The 17,075-nt window shown below is 42.6% G+C and overlaps 1 protein-coding gene across 1 annotated transcript; it reads right to left on the reverse strand.

The window, feature by feature from the left end:
* Nucleotides 1-3,211: 3,211 nt before the first annotated feature.
* On the reverse strand, nucleotides 3,212-16,151 carry ammecr1 (AMMECR nuclear protein 1). The gene is made up of 6 exons (XM_061085574.1): nucleotides 14,629-16,151; nucleotides 12,433-12,543; nucleotides 11,199-11,313; nucleotides 9,270-9,360; nucleotides 9,063-9,159; nucleotides 3,212-8,138 (listed from the first exon to the last, which is right to left on the reverse strand). The coding sequence occupies exons 1-6, from the start codon at nucleotides 15,102-15,104 to the stop codon at nucleotides 8,024-8,026; spliced, it is 1,005 nt and encodes a 334-aa protein (XP_060941557.1). The 5' UTR covers nucleotides 15,105-16,151; the 3' UTR covers nucleotides 3,212-8,023.
* Nucleotides 16,152-17,075: the final 924 nt, after the last annotated feature.

Here is a 17,075-nt window from a genome sequence, read left to right on the forward strand (position 1 = left end):
CAACCAACATCCAGACTCTTGGTCAGCACAGAAATAATCAGTGCTCAGGGAAATGCAAGGTAGTGACAGCAGGGTAATGGAGCTGACACGTTTTGTAAAAAATATGACACATAATACAAAATAGACCCCTGGTGAAATAAAGTGAATGAAATTGAAAATGGACCTGGTGCATATACTGTCTTTACAACACCAGTTCACTCCATGCATTCATGGGTTCGGTATCACTTATTCAGACAGCTGGAGGCCCCAGAGGCAGGAGCTAAAATAAAGTGCTGGTTTGCATTTGATCTCAGGCCAGTGCTGGGTTCATGTGTGGCTGCACCCAGGCGCTTCTGAACCACTCAGCTATCTGTGAGCACTTAGCCCCGAATATCATGTAACAAGTAGCAAGGTATTTTAAGATACACCTGCCCAGACTTCTCCGGACTGGGTGCTGATTGGTTTTGGTGTGGATACTGACAGAAGGAGCAGGCATGTGAGACTCCTGCTCCTCGTTACAGTCACAGCTCCACGGTCACCATGTGTAATAAGTCAGCTATGTTTAGGGGACTGATATTTAGGAACGTGTGCAATTTGGTGCAGATCCAAATAATAATCTGCTTCTAGTGGATTTAAATGTGGTGGCAATGGCCGTGCTCTACTGAGGGCCCTTCTAGTTCCATTTAGTGTATTATATATAGATGAATTTATAAATCATGTGTTTAGATCAATAAATCTCGATGCATGTGGAAATGATGGTACTGACAAATCCTCGTACATATAGAATTATTTATGAATCTAAATGTATGTATGTACCGTCCCTTCCACGTACATTTAGATTTATAAATAATTCTACACGTACATGGATATGACCGTGCCATTTCCACATGCATCGAGATTTATTTATGAATCTTAAAACTGCATTAAAGACAAGACTAGGACGGGCAGAGATTACCACTATCAATATTTCACAGAATAACCATTTAAGTTGATACAACACATCCCAGTACAGCAGATTGGCAATAGATGCTACAACTGTAGGAATCGTAAACAGTATTTGACAGATGATTCACAGAAGAAGGATGTTGTCGTGCAAGTTTATGATGCTTTGGGCAGCACAAACAAATGTTTAATTCACAACTTCTATAGTTAGCTGGTGGGAGATACTCTTTATAGAGAAATACTTTATCAGTAATAAGCCCTTGAGATGTATCAACTCGTTTTCAACACAATAGTACAAGTACATCAAGTACAAGTACATTAAGAAGGAAATATTTAATAAACACATACACACATTAGTAGAACAAACAAAATACAAAGTACAAAACACTACAAATAAATATATAATAGAAAATGGATCGATAGTTTATCGAATAAAAAAGTTGGTAATGTCACTACTGTCATTGATAGAATTAGACTACAACACAGTCACACTTATTAAAGGTATTATTATGGGGGACATGCACAGCTGGTCCGATATAAAAAGAAAACAGGGCATTTTTGACCAAGTGAATAGATGATATGGATCAAATATTTGCTGGTTGTGGAGAAACATCTGTCAGAACCTGCTCATCCTAATACCACTAAGTGAGAAGATTAGTCAGGCCTTTAAATGTGATGATGTTACAGTCCTATTGGGAACTTTTAATACTGTGCATTGGTGTTTCCATGTTTTTCCACTATTATGCATTATGAATTGCCATCTAACTGTAATTCCACACAATCTATGGATGAGTGACAGGATGGCGGTTTTGACATTCTTGGGTCTGAGGTGTTATCTTTGCACTACAGTAAAGTAAAAGTAAAATGAAGCCATGATACGATTTTCAAATCAAACGAAAACGATCTCATCACAAGATTCGGTTAGTACCGGTCATAGACGATTCAGCCGTATCGCATGATCATCAGCAGTTAGTCGAGTTGTCCTGAAGGGCAACTTGACATGAAGAGCTCCATTGTTCAGTTTAAAGAATATCTTATGGCTTGATTCTGAGCTGAGCACTGAACAGCATCTTTACTGCAGCCAGAAAATCATTTCGCCCTGAGCCGCAGCATGATCCCTGCATTATCCAAACTTCATATAGAAATGTGATGCCTGGAGTTATTACACACAAAGCACTGATACATTAATGCACTTCATAAGATGGTGCCAGGAGAACAGGCACAGCTTCCAGTTTGTACAGTCACCGGTTGTTGGGCGCTGTTTTGTCGTTCTCAAGAACGCCTGAAGAGAATCCTTTCAAGATTGGCACAAATGTTCTGAGACTCGTGGCTTAGCTGATTAGTTTTGGGTGGTCAAGGTCACAGTGGCCTCACAAAACATATTTGGTCTCTTGAACATGAAATATCATGTCTGTCTTCATTGATTTTTTATTTTATTTTGACCAGTTTTCACTTGGACTCAAAAGATAAATGATTAGATTTCAGTGGTCAACTGTCACAGCGACCTCACGAGTCTGGACAGAGATTATATGTAGACTAACTGCACTGGTTGGCGAAGCAGCATTAAACCACAGGGCGGTAATTCTAGTTGATAATGTGACTCAATAGAACTGTTGATAGAACTCCCGCTCAGCTGCCTATTGAGGTTTACACTTTAAGAAAAGCATCTATCACTGGATGATACAGTTGTGCAAGTGATACAGGAAATTACAATTGAAATGAGGAAGCTAAAATGAAACCAAATGTGAAATGAATTTCTGGTCTTCCCAAAGCTCCCATGAAGCAGCTATACAACTGGTAATAGAAATGTGGATATCAGATTTCCATATTGATGACAGAGCTGCAAATGCAAAACACACAAATAGAAAAACACATGGTGGAAAGTCAGTTGAAGGCGGATAAGGTGCTAAGGCTGGACTTCATTGAACATAGGCTAAATATCAACTATAACATATTCCACTTGTACTGAAGACTTGATAAAAACAGGAATATTGTCTTCAAAATGAAATGACGAATTGTGTCTCACTGACTGCAAAGATCACATCATGTTTGACACCTTTAGTCTGGGGCCTTCAGCTTAAGGAGATACTCAGGACTACTTGAAGAAAAGTGAGCGTGAAAGATTAACTAATTTCAGAAAATAAGACAGCAGACCACTTCAATTGAGGGATGTGTAGATTGTATCTATCTGAACGTGTTTTAAGTCTGGATCTTCAAGGAACTAAAACTTGAACTGTTGGGAAATGCTGTATCAGTGTGTTTGTGCTGAAAGAAAATGCCACGACACATGTTCTCTTTTCAGTAGATTTTTTCTCTTTTATTGAATAAATGATTTAAAAGGTAATAACAATGTTTAAAACTACTACCTTCACATCCATTGCTTACATACTCAGATAACCCATCTATATATATTCTTTCAACCCTCCCCACTTTTCTTTTGCAATTTTTTTTTGCTTTATTTTTTTGCTTTTGTTTTTTTTGTGTGCGTTTGTTTATTTTTATCTTTTTTTTTCCATTTAGAGTCAAACTATCTTTAATAAATGCCCGTTTCAAGTCTCGTCACACTAACAGCAAATTCAAGAGGAAGAGAGGAAGGGTCTAGCTCTACAGGGGGATGGATTTGAAGTTCCCAGTTCATAGTTTCCCATCAACATTTTTCAAGTTACTAAAGCAGGAGAAAAAAAGATCCCAAAATCGAAAAGGAAAAGAAATAAAAGTTGGTATGAGGAGTTACACCAGGCAACCCTCCCAGCCCATCAGGCCACTGCAACTGAAGAAAATCATTTTGTACAGTGACACGTCATCGAAGTCAGTGTCTCTAAAATTCAGAACATAGAAAACCACTAAAATAATTTTGAAACTAGATCCAAAAGTCTTTTGAAAAGAAGTAATTCGATGTACAAAAACAGTCATTTTCGTTTTTATGTGCATTTTTTAAAATGTTTTTTTTAATAAAAGTCTCAAACACATGTTTATTGTAGATCTTATTTCATTTGTCATTATCATTATTATTATTGATTCATTTAGACTTTTTTCTTTTTTTAATTAATCTACCAGTGCGATTTTATACCAGTGCAGCTACTGGGTCCAGAGTAAAGAAAACAGGCTATTTCATCTTTAATGGCATAAAAAATAAGGAAAAATCCATCTTTTATACAAAGTATAACTGCTGGTCTTTAGGGAAAAAATAAACACTTATAAACCCATAAAGCTAGGAGGCACACCATGGGATTTTCATTTTGTAAATTAGAGCAATAATAATAATAATGATAACAATAATAATAAACAAAATAAGTAACAACAATTGGCAACCAATTTTAACCATCTTTGATGCCGTATAGGTTTCAGAGATGTCAATTCATTGAAAAATTAGGTTGCTTCATAAGTCAAGACAGTTGAGAAATTGCAACAAAAAAATAAAATGAAAAAAGACATAAAACATTTTGTCAAATGCAGGGGTATTTTTTGGAAGGACAGGAAGCCAGGCCTGAAGAGCAGCATTTGGGCATGGCCGCTGGCATCTTTGGTTCAGTCAAACATACGAAGGTAACACGAGCTTGAGCATTCCACGACACATGAGAATGACCACACAAGGAATGCTGAGGCTGAACTCTGACCCCGGTATGGAACCAAAACACGGTCTGCTACAACAAACTACGAAACGTCGTTCCATAATGTCTCATGAGGTATCAATGCTTTTTTAAAACAGTTAAATCAGTACAGAACCAGGACTATGTTCTGCGTGTTCTACGTAAAACATTTACTCTGTGTCGCATCAAGTGAGATGCTCGCCTTCCAACGAGGTTCTCAGCAAACCTCGCCCTTTCAGCAGCTAGAAGGAAAACGAAAGGATGTGCTCGTTAAGAAGCAGCACCCGATCTTCCAGGAGAGGCAACGCACACAATCTATTACCGCCACTGTCTACTGAACGACACACACACATCGCACCTCGACAAACTAGGCCGTGAGGTTGGGCCACAGTGTAGGGAGTAAACGGGGGGGTAGGGTTAACGTGTTGACTTCTTGTCCTTTCAAACCTGCAGGGGTGTTGACTTGCACTGGTTGAAAAAAAAAATAATAATAATGAAAAAAACAAAACACCTGTTGAACAGATCTGCATATATCAAGGATAGTAAAGGTCACACATGGAGGATTTTCTCTTAATACACCACTGTAAAAATCGCCATGACGACCATTAACAGTACATTCAAGAGCCCCTATGACACATTGCCGCTAGGACTTTTCCCTCTTTACTCTTTGTTTAAGAGAATCCGTTTTTCCCCCTCACAGGAAGTTGATCCCATACTGCAATTAATAAAAGCAGATTCTTGGGGCCTTTTCTTAACGGTGACCGTCGCGACTCAATTCACAGCGATGCGCCAAAGAGAAAATCCTACATGAAGCATCTTTTTAAGTATGATATGATCAATGAGTCCGCATGACCAGTCACGAGCTGTGACCACCCCAATATGAGGTCTGATAGCACCATATTTGTCTTTTAAATCTCTTAATGGTTAATAAGAGTGTCTAAGCCATAGATCAAGCATATCATGGATAAAACCATAGGTCTCATACTCAGACATACATGCAACTGAACACATTGCATGTGTATACAAAGACATATATGTAAAAGAGCATGGTCAATTTGGTTTTGCAGCAGAAAAATTCCGGTTGTGCTGTATTTAATGGACCAGGAGATGAATGCCTGACTGTTTTTCTCTGAAATGTCTTTGTGTAGTGTATTTAAAAAAAACATACATTTGTCTGGAAGTGTGAAACGATGAGGGTAACAACACCAAGCTATCAGACAGAGAATGTGTTTCTCTGTGGAGCTTCAAGTGAAATCGAGGACCAGTAGCTAGCTACCATGTGAGCTAACAGGGCAGGCGTACACGAGCCCCCATGTGTGTGTATGAGGAAGTATTGACAGCATTCAAATAACATTATCTCTTTCCTTCTCTACAATGTGAAGATGGAGCTGGGACAGAGCCACAGGCCAGAGTCATCTCCTGGTCCATCACTTATCTCATTAATTTAAGGCAACACAACTCAATACTGGGTCATTTCGGGTTACTGTGGATGGAGTGCCAAAAGCCCTTGACATTTTTGCATAAAAGAAAATGAACCTGTCAGTTAGTAAAGGCTGTTACGCAGAAAGATGTTGGTCAAGTGACAAGAACCTCTCAAAAATTCCAGTTCGCAAAACTAAAAACAAGCAGATCGCGCGTTGACCCTTAACTGTAACATTCTTTAAAAGTAAATCCAAACTAGCCATGTGTGTGTGTGTGTGGATGCCGACTCACAACGAGTGATATTTGGATGGGAAATGGCTTCTTAAGTCCTTTATACAAAGCCCTGGCTGTTTTTTGTTTTTTTATTCGTAGACCTCAACTGTAAGCCGCCAGGCCCCGTGCAGAGATTCAACTCTGACTAATTCAACCGTGTTTGCTCGAATCGACTGCCCAACAGCTGACTAAACACACCACAAATCAAAATATGTCCTGTGCCGTGGACACACAGATCAAAGGGACCCTGCTGAACGGCGGACAAATCGGAGAACGGTGGTAGTGCGATTTCAACAACTAAGACTGGCTGCGTCGTGGCAGCTCCACAATGACATGCACTACTCAATGACACAAACATGTTAATTAGCTCACTTCCTTTTGTGCGTCAAGTGTCTTCATTCAAAAGATGACAATTTTTAATACAGCGTACTTCATGGACGAGTGACAATGGTTAGCTATAGTCTGAAAAGGCAAGACAGTGTTTCCATGACGACACGGGCACTATACACGACACCTGACAAATGACTGAAACCGCTGATTTCGACGTGTGTCTTTCGTGATGCGGCCTTGCCTGAGGCTGGTTGGTCTACGTTTGCATTCGGAGGTGGAATAGTTACCAGTTTCAGTGGCACAGAATGCAAATACATCAAGCCAAACAACAGACTACTCTTACAAAGTGTGGAATAAAAAGAGAATATGGCTTTAAGTAGATATAGCATGTCCCTGTTAAAGTGACTCCCTGCCAGTAAACTCAGACACCAACAGACGGTCAATTTTAACTGAAGCATCGTTCATGCATTGTCTTTTTTTTTTCTTCTTTTAGGGACATGTAATTACACCTGGTCGCCCCTCTCCACTGCCGGGAGAGCAGACCCCACTTGTAGCCCATTTTACATAACAAATCACCAGCAAGGACGTGATTATCCTCAGACAAATGGCTTCCTCCGCGATTACTGTAATTTGAAAAAGAGGGAACGTCGTCTCAAGTTTACAGGTTCCACCACAAAAAACACGACAAACACTCAAGGGGAAAGGTTTTCCAAAAGAAAAACGGTCGGGAGTTTTTAAAAATCAAATTTCTAATTTTCGTTTGTTCTCGTGGCAGATCAACGTCCATATCCACACACCGAGATACACACAGCTCGCACAAGAAACACAGCCAGCACTGGCCAGTCAAAGGGCATTACTATCCTACTATTTATACTTTGGAGTACACAGTTCCCAATAGATAGTTCCAACTACAACACTAAGAGTTTACAAGGCTCAAATAACCTCCACAGTCAATCTTTTTTTTTTGAGAGGAATCAGGACAGAGATGACACAGCCTTTGAGAACTGCAGTTGCCTTGCTACATGGTAATACGTGTCAGGATATTAAGAAAGAAAATGGGAGAACTAAAGATTTTTTAGTTAATGTAGAACTGTAGCAAAGCCTAAACAATATAAGTGTTAGACTAATCTACTAAGAGACTTCCTTCCATCCACAGCTGATTAGGTTTGCTGAAAAGATTAATAAAATCTATTAGTTGTTAATTTTCAAACGTATGAGTAAAGGGGGTTATAGTTATAAGGATACATATGCTGCAAAAACTTAACCACAGGCAAAGAAAGAAAGAAAGAAAGTGAATTTCTTGCCAGAATCAAATGATGCTTCGTTGCCACCCGTTGCCATGTCAACGTCTGGGAGACGGCCAGCATGGCAACGGAAACTATCATCATAAAATGGTACAGTAGTAGAAATAGCTAGACCAGGAGGGGGCAGGCTCTCCTGGGAAAAGGTCCGCGGAGAGGTCCAATGATTGGTCATGCGGCTCGCTGTCAGGAATAATGGTTGTACGGTGGTAGAGGGTGCCCAATGCCATTCTGGTAGTGATGGTGCTGACGGTGGGCGATGTACTCTGCATAACCCATTGTCAACTTCTCGCTACGGTACCTTGGGAGGAGAAAAGATGAATCGGTAACGGCAAGACTGGAAAAACGCACAAGGAGCCAAGACACAAAGCTGCACCTACTGGGATTCTTCACAATCAGTTTACAAGGCCATACTACATTTTGGAACCAGCGCAAGGAGCAGGAGAAAACCTTTCGTTTAACGTTTGACTGATGGGAAATAAACACAACAGCCTCTATATTGACAATGTACCAGCTTCATGATATTTTTGATTTGCCTTCATCATAGTTCCTGTTAAACTGCTTTTCCCTTCTTTTGGTTGACCTTAAGATATTACATATTTTTTCTATTTGAAAACTTGCTCTACTGATTCAGCATTGCAAATTATCAGTTCCGCTGTGGACACTTGGAAATATGAGGAAAAGAATTGCTGCAGCAAAACCTGAGATTGTTTTTATCATAATTTAATCATAACCTGTCTGTGAATGTGCAGAATCTGTAGGTGAGGAACACGATTTTGGGACAAGGAAGCCTTCTAGTTTCAATTTCTTGTGTTACCAATCATATTTGAGCAGGCTTTGGTTTCCCACAGGCAAACAGTCCGTGTGGAGAGCGAAATACATCAGTTATCTGCTTATTTATATTTATTATTTGGTTATTATTTATGATAGGTGTTGATTTAGATTAGCCAAAACATCGCCTGGAACTAAAACACCCACAAAAAGGATCAGTTTGTGTTTTGTGCAGATGAAAACAGTAACTGTTAACAGGTGTGCAGATATCTCCCGTCTACACCGGAAGCCCCAAAATATTGCCCGTTGCTCCGAGATTGCCCACAATGCAAAGTTGGGTCAAAGATTGTGAATTTATCAGCTTCCCTGCAGCTCCCGCTGGAGCCAAACCTTCAAACAACTTTTCCCCAACATATGCAGGAGATACTCTTTAAAACAACATGTGTAAGCTTACCTGGTTAACTTAATGGTCTTCCTGAAGTCATTTGTGATGGGAGCTTTATAACCTCCCTTTCGTAGTAAGGAATCTATGGTTTGAATGTGGTCCCAACCTTGATGAAAAAGAACAGTTTTACACAATATCCAGATTTAGTTCGATTTGTAAATTTGTATTAAACATCACAGATTAGGCTGGATCTCAGGGTCCACAAAAAGATCTCACCTTGCTCCTTTGCAACCTCTGGTAGGTAAGTGGCGGTGCGCTTTGATCCTTTTTCATTGAAAAATTCTATCCTAATACCATGAACGCCCACCTAAACATCAAGAGAGAAACAACAATGAAAGAATACGTTTAATCACATAAATTGCTCCATAAAGTCAAAGCTGTAAAAAATGAACAAGCACTTCAGGCAAAACGGAGCACTGCTATATTTTTACAACCACACTCAACGTTATTGAAAATTCCCCCGATTGGTTAGTGTTGTATAGAATTATTTAGATATATCAATGTGTAAGCACCAGCAAAGCACCCAATCAATGAATTGTGGTTCACAAAAAGCTACTTGCTAGAGTAGATTATTGATTTATTTGAGCGCTATTATTCAGATAACATAATACACAAACATTAAGGGTGCTCCGATTGATCGGCTGATATTCACACTAATTAGTTTGATCGGCGTTCTCTACAAATGCCGATCTGGTGAGGCACAACCAACAGCTGTCGCCCATGAGTTGCGACTCAACAGAGATGAGAAGGAATCTGTGAATACCTTTGTATTCTAACTTAAGTAGTTAGATGATTACTCCCCCCCCCCCCCCCCCCACCCGAAGCTGATGGTGGAAATAGCCAACCAGTGAGGTGCCTTGCTTCTCTTCTCATCTCTGTTGAGAGTTGCACATGCGCAGTATCGATTAAACAGTGCAATGGCTGCATCATGGGCTTCGGTGGTGTGAGCCTTCTTGTAAATTGGTTGTATGTTGTAAGTTATTTATTTTTTCGTGTAAAAACGTTTGTGTGCCTTTCAGGGTGATGTACATTACATTTCCTTTAGCTGACACTTTTATCCTCAGCGACTTCCAATGAGTGCATTCAACCATAAGGGTACAAACCCAGAACAGCAAGAATCATTTAAGTACATTAGCTTAAAAAAGCTTAGCTTATTTTTTTTTTATTACCAGAGTAAACGATGGTTATTAGACCATCATCTTCTTAACCAAGGTGTAGTCGGAAGAGATGTGTTTTTAGCCTGCGGCGGAAGCTGCGCAGACTTTCTGCTGTCCTGATGTCAATGGGGAGCTCGTTCCACCATTTGGGAGCCAGGACAGCAAACAGTCGTGATTTTGTTGAGTGGCTAGGTGTCCCTCGCAGTGAGGGAGCAGCAGGCCGATTGGCCGATGCAGAGCGGAGTGGACGGACTGGGGTGTAAGGTACGTGTACGTGTTTATTTTGCATATAGCATAGGGGTTCTATCACGAGTGGTCTGTCTGATCAGGTTGTATAACCTCCTCTACTGCTGTCCGCTGTGTGGGACTCCCTGAGGCGAGCCTGTCACAGCCCGGCAGGAAAGACGCTGTGCAGCGTGAACAGGACGCACATTTGTTCTTTCTCTGGTGTTACTGCCTTTTCTTCTTCTTCTGTCATCTATCTGCGCTACGATTGATTTCCAAACAATCAGAGAGAGTTGAAATGTGTGTCCTGCTCATATGGTTGTCATAAAATCCTGCACAGCGTGACTCCTGCAGCTGCTGACAGCGCAGGTGAAACGTGACACAGACACAGCTGATATAGGAGTTTATGTGGTGCTGAATTGGGGAAAAAAGGAACAACTCGACAGTAGTAATGGATATTTACTGAAAAAATTCTGAGTAAGATTTAGCCCTGTAGTATTTATTTGGATATAGAGCAGGTAAGAGAAAGCCGATCATATCAGCCCCAAAAATCCTGATCGGAACACCCTTAACAATTATTCTTGGTCGTTTACGTTTGCTGCTGTTGCAAAGAATTTTGGTGCAGACAAATAAATCTTTTTTTAAAAAAAGTGTTAGAGCTGCCTGAGTATAATTAGGAGAGACTAAAGCTGTAAAGCACCACCATCCTCAAAGCAAATATTATTCTGTGTCTGTGCCTGTTTTAGCAAAGCATGTGTCGAACCTCCCAGTCAAGGTAATCACCGACGTCTTCAAAGTTGGTGAGAAGAGACACTGAGCAGAAGAGGCGAGGCAGCTCATCCCTTGTCATAGGGGGGAAGCGGCTGTCTTTAAGGGCACTGCAAACAAGAGAAAAGGCACAAAGGAAAACACCATTACAGGAGGAAATTCAGTTAGGAGCTGACTCAATTATGGCGAAAAAACGGTTGGATAATTATGTGCAGGGTTCAAAACTTAGATCCAGTTTCCACTTCATTTTACAACATGAGATGAAGAATCAGGGGAGACATTTTCTCTAATATAGATGAACTTCAGTTGCATCAGTCACTTATAATGATTGTCCACAGTGCTGTTTATAGTGTGTGTACTGTGTGTGCAGTTAAGAGCTATGTTTCTGTGTGTTTAAGTGCATTTGACAGGTCAGAGGTGTTTGCCCTCAGGTCAAAAGTACTAATGAAGACATTCCACATCACGTGAGACTCAACTTTTTACCTTCACCAAGGACGCTATATTTTCATATGCATCTGTTTGTCTGACTGTTAGTAAGCAAGATTACATCAAATCTACTGGATGGGTTACCCAGAAACTTGGTGGAAGGATTTGGTATGGGTCAAGAGAGAACCTCTTATATTTTGTTGAGGATCTTGATGGAAAAAAATCTGACATGCTTATGGGAGTGATATTTCTGGGTATGAGCCATTTTTTGCTTATCCAATTAAAAAAACATGCCCTCTGTCCTTATTTAGAGGAGTGAGGTGGGTTACATGCTATTTTAAAGGATCAGTGTGTAGAACATAGTGACACCTTTTGGTGAAGTTTCTTGTTGCAGCTGAATACCCCTCACCTCACCCTCCCCTTCCAAACAGCAAAGATGTGGGAGACTTCAGCTGTCATAAAAACTCAAATGATGTTTAAGTTTGTCCATTTTGGGCTACTGTACAAAACATGGCGACCACTGTAGAGAAGACTTGCTTCTGAGGCTCATTCTAGTGTAAAGAAAACAACCATTTGTAAAATGTTGATGATTTCCCATTATTTTATATTCAATTTTGGTCAATAGATCCCTCTCAGCTAAATCTTACACACTCAACCTTTAATAGACAATAACATTAATGAGAGATGCTGGCTTCACCCCTGTCACTTGCTCACTTTAATTTATAACAGTGACTTTATTTATCAACAAAGATTCTCTATCACAGCTTGGACAAAGAAATAACTGATTCCACATTGTTGCTTACCTGGTAAGGGTGTACTCCCTGAGTCCTGAGTGCAGATTCATGGCAGAAAAAGTACCTATACAACCCCGCAACCGCTTGTCTCTGCCTATTTTCCATGTGACAAACAGCGGGCTGAAAAACAGGACAGAACAGACACCATGTCAAAGAGGCAGACCTATAACAACATGCACAGCGAATGGACATTTCTTAAGTGTGGAAACCTTTTTGAATGTTTTAAAAGAATCATATTGAGGCGGAACTGTTCGCATGTGGGCCTCGATTAGAGAAAACTTGCTGTTAATGCTACACTGCTACAGGGGTTATTTACACAACTGAAATGGGTAAAACAGCACCTCCATGATTTAATAAAAATAAAGAGCATGTTTACAAGAGGCAAAGGTTCCTCCTTAAAAACAACTGCTTCAAAATAATTATGTCTGTAGTTTAATGGCCAAGTTTGCAGAGTGCTGTGTCTGATTCAAATGTTGTGGCTGTTTTGGACGTTTCGATAATTCGGTCTGACAATGCCCCCAGGTGAAGCACGTGTCAAGGACACCACCAACCACAAGTATGGGTTTCTCAAACCTGTGGGTGTTTTTCACATTGGTGAGCATTTGCCGTCTGCAATCCTCTTCACAATGAGCGGGAACTTGGTTACATATGGTGACGTTTGGCCAAACTCTCACTGGTTAGGACATACAGGCTTGGGGGAAATGGTAATGTAAAGTGTTATATAATATTATTTTATATATTGTGTACTTCCTTGGTTTTCTTGTGCCACTTTTTGTGCTTTGTATAGAAATTTGTGTGCAGAGGAATACAGACTTTGTTTACAGTATACATATTATGTGAGAGGGATTGTTCACAATGATATGCATCTGAAATGTAAGCGACATTGGATAACACTGTTACACGTTCACTGATCATATGAGCATCGAATGACACATTTAAAAGCACAAAACACCCATTACTTCAACTATTTCAAACCCGGCCCCTGTCAACAAGTCGCTCCAAACTACCCAAACTGGCCCGATTGAAGTGGATGAACTGGAACAGTCCGCTCTGTCTTCTGCGGTAAACAACCCCCAGCCTCAACATCGATGTAAATTCGCCTGGAGTCACGTGGTATCACATTACACCGCCTATACGTCCAGGGGTGAACGGGTTTAGGTGGAGGGCGCCGGAGTGCGGTTACAGACTTGATCAGATTCAGATTAATCCTTTGAGTTGATAAATATCAACGCACATATTTGATCCTACATCCGGTAGATGTCTTAAGTTTGTCAAACACAGTATTTGTTAAGTTGATTGAATACTGTCAGTTGGGCACAAAGCTGCCGGACAGGAGCCTCCTTCTCTTTATGGGTCGATGCTACACTCGGTTTGTTTTCGCTTTGTTCGAAACCACATCAGCCCCCGTTACACAAAGCCAACTGTAAGGGAAACCTCCAGCCGGCAGTGATGTTAGACTTTCCACACATTCACCATTTCATTAATGAATACAAGCCCATTAGCGCTGCCCCTACCACGCTAATGTAGCTCGTAGCTAACCCAGCTAAGCCTATTATGTGGCAATCCCGAGTTCACTGAGGGTAGCTGGAAAGATTAAGGACACAAATGTTCACTTTTGATATTTTCTGTTTGACATTTTGGGGAAAATCTAAAACGACAAGCAGAGCTGCTGCTGATAAAGCGATTAAATGATGATATTATCTCGAATAGCTCGTTCCACCCTCTCCCTGCAACTGTTGGTGGTTAGCGGGCTTGAGCTAGGAGCTAACCGCCGGAGCTAACGGTAGCTAGCGCTGTTCGAGAGGGATAGATAATCGTAAAATGTATTTTATGCCGAGAGCCGACTGGATGTTAATAAACTACAGTGTGCGTCAGTCATTGATAGATGATCCAGCTCGATAACATCTGATCCGATCATTCATTTTAGCGTGCATGCTAAGCTAGCTTGGCTGCGGGCCAGTGCAGGCAGTCTCCTCGACAAGGCCCCAAATTCCAACTTGAACAAATTCACCTCCGATCGCGACTTTTTCGCTTCAAATTCATAGAAAATGAAAAATCGTTTCGACGTGACAGTCTGTGCCCGTGGAGCCGGAGCGGGATGTGTGTGGGAAGCTGTGAGCGGCGCCGGGGGTCGCGGTAGTGGAGTGATCTATCAATGAGCTTTGACATGCAGCAAAACAACAAAAGACAAGAGAGAATACTCACTAGGGATCATTTGTAAACCTGGGTGTTCTCGGAGGTTGGTATCCGTACAGATGGCAATAGAGCACGTCAAAACAGAAGCAGCACATCTCCGCCGAGACCACCATCTTTCTGCCTCCGCTTCCCGAGCCGGGTCCCGGGCTGAGGTTCGGGGAGAGGCCGGATGAAGAGTAACCGGCCGGGGCTGGGGACAGAGCGTTCGTGCCGCCGCCGCTGCTACCACCACTACTACCACCGATCCCCCCGGGTCCACCCCCCAGGCCGTTGGATCTGCTAACGTTCGCCGCCGCTGCCACGGTCGCGGAGGAGCCAATCCCCAGCTCCGAGCCACAATGTCCGTTTCCCGGAGCCCCGCTCCCCGCCCCCACCCCGCCGGGACCCCCCGACCCGGGCGATCCCGACAGCTTCTGCTTCTTCACCCCGCAGCACCCGGCCGCCATCTTGGAACAATCTGCACCGACACACCGCTTCCGACCCATAACCGTCACCGCGGGAAGGGTGGGGGGGATGAACGCCGACCAGACGTAGAAATCCCACTGCGCCGATACGTACGACGGCGGACGATCCTCCACTTTCACGCTTTTTTTTTTTTTGTCGGACGACGTAAATAAGCGATGTGGCGAGAAGACTGCAATGTCACCCTAGCGTTGCCTTTTAAAATGCGCGACCTCGCTACGCAAAATCCATACTTTGCGCTGGATGAGCGGATTTATTTCTTAATTCCTCGAGTAGTCAGCGGGTCCTGTGGATCGCCGATCTAGTCCGGGGCCAAATAGTCAGCCTCTCCTCCCTTAACACGACACCATCCGAGGCGATCTCAGCCCGGTTCCCCTGGTTCACACACACACAAGTTCAGGGAGAGCAGCGTCCGATCAGGCCGCGGATGACACTAGGCAGGCGGGCCAGATGTGAAGCCGACAGCCGGTGCTCCGGAGCCCCGCAGCAGAGCACCTCCTCTCCGAGTGGGAGCCGGGAGCTCGAGCACGCAGGACCCATAAGCCTCAGCAGCACGAATTACGCACAGTGTCCGCCTCGCCTCTCGTTGCACCAGCTCTGTTTGCCACACGAACTTCTACTGACACCGCAGGCCCAGTGTGTAGGAATCCCAGACGCCGGGATCACGCAGAGTAAAATGGCATCTGACAATGCGGGGTTGGCACGGCACGATGATCCGCGTCAGCACCCATCGAGTCATTTCAGCCACTCTAGGCCACGGTTTGCACCTGCATGACGGCGTCTCCGTTGTCGGGAGCCTGTTATTTTAAAATAAAAAATGTCAATAACAACCCCCATCCGCGTCAGACGCAGAGCTGAAAGTTTGGTGTGCAGGTTGTCAGGAGACAGACAAGAGGAGCAGGTCCGGTCCGTGGGGAGTCCTCCGGGTTCGGCCGCCCCTCGCTCCGCACCCGTCGCTCAGCTGCTACCATTCGGTGCCGCTCGGGTGAGAAGCCCTGGGATCGCTCTACACAGGCATCGGTGTCGTCGGCACGTCGGAACCGGATTCAGAGTCCTGCGCTGCGTCCACTTGCCACACATCGTGCGTAGCTGCCGTGGAGGCACGCGCGCCCCTGACGCTCAGACGCGCGTATGCGTGCGTGAGAAAGTATGGGTATACCCCCGAAGTTATGAAAAAGGCTTTAGGACCAGAATGGCATCCACCTGGGCCTCTTCTTTAGCTGTGATTCACATAGTAAGGGAGTCTGTGAGGTGATGCATCCTGGAAGCAAGCATCTCTATAAAAGTAACTCACTCTTAGGTACTACATCTTTGATAGGTCATGTTAGTCATTTGTTATTTGAGAGTTGTGCGGGTCAGGGAATCCTGATATGTCCCAACTGTCCCATGACCAATTCTTGCTCTCTGAATTGTTATGCACACCACAACTTGTCACCACCCCGGCCTTGTGAAAAACATCTATTAACATGTACATTCATCAGTATAGAGACGTGAACATTGTCTAAAAGTCACACATGATGAGTCGAAGATGACCCTGCAGACTACTGATTCTGGAAAAAACACTGTCTGATAGAGTGTATTATCACCTGGGTGGGGGATGTAGGAGATTTTGAACCCTCGCGACTGAAATTGAAATCCATTTAAATGGTTGTTTCCCTCTCCTTTTTTTCAAAAACACTTAGGCAATAGGAAATCTACACACTCAATCAGCATGGTCTGCACTTAAGTGAACTTAATTTGAAGCAAAGCAGAAGGGAACAAACTGGTGAGACTAACAAACAGTGATATAGGTCATCCTTTCTCCAAGCTTGATCCCTTAGGAGTTCACGGTTTGGGGCATTTTTAATACATTTGATTTTACCTTTACATCCCACATTGAAAATGTTAAACCAATGCCAATCCCTTGTACTGTGTTTCTTTTTAGCACAACATTCCCTATCTGAGTGAACATTTTCTTATTAATTATAACTTTTTATGTTTTTACACCCTGAAGG

The sequence above is a fragment of the Limanda limanda genome, chromosome 14 (assembly GCF_963576545.1).
Source record: "Limanda limanda chromosome 14, fLimLim1.1, whole genome shotgun sequence".
Classification (NCBI taxonomy): domain Eukaryota; kingdom Metazoa; phylum Chordata; class Actinopteri; order Pleuronectiformes; family Pleuronectidae; genus Limanda; species Limanda limanda.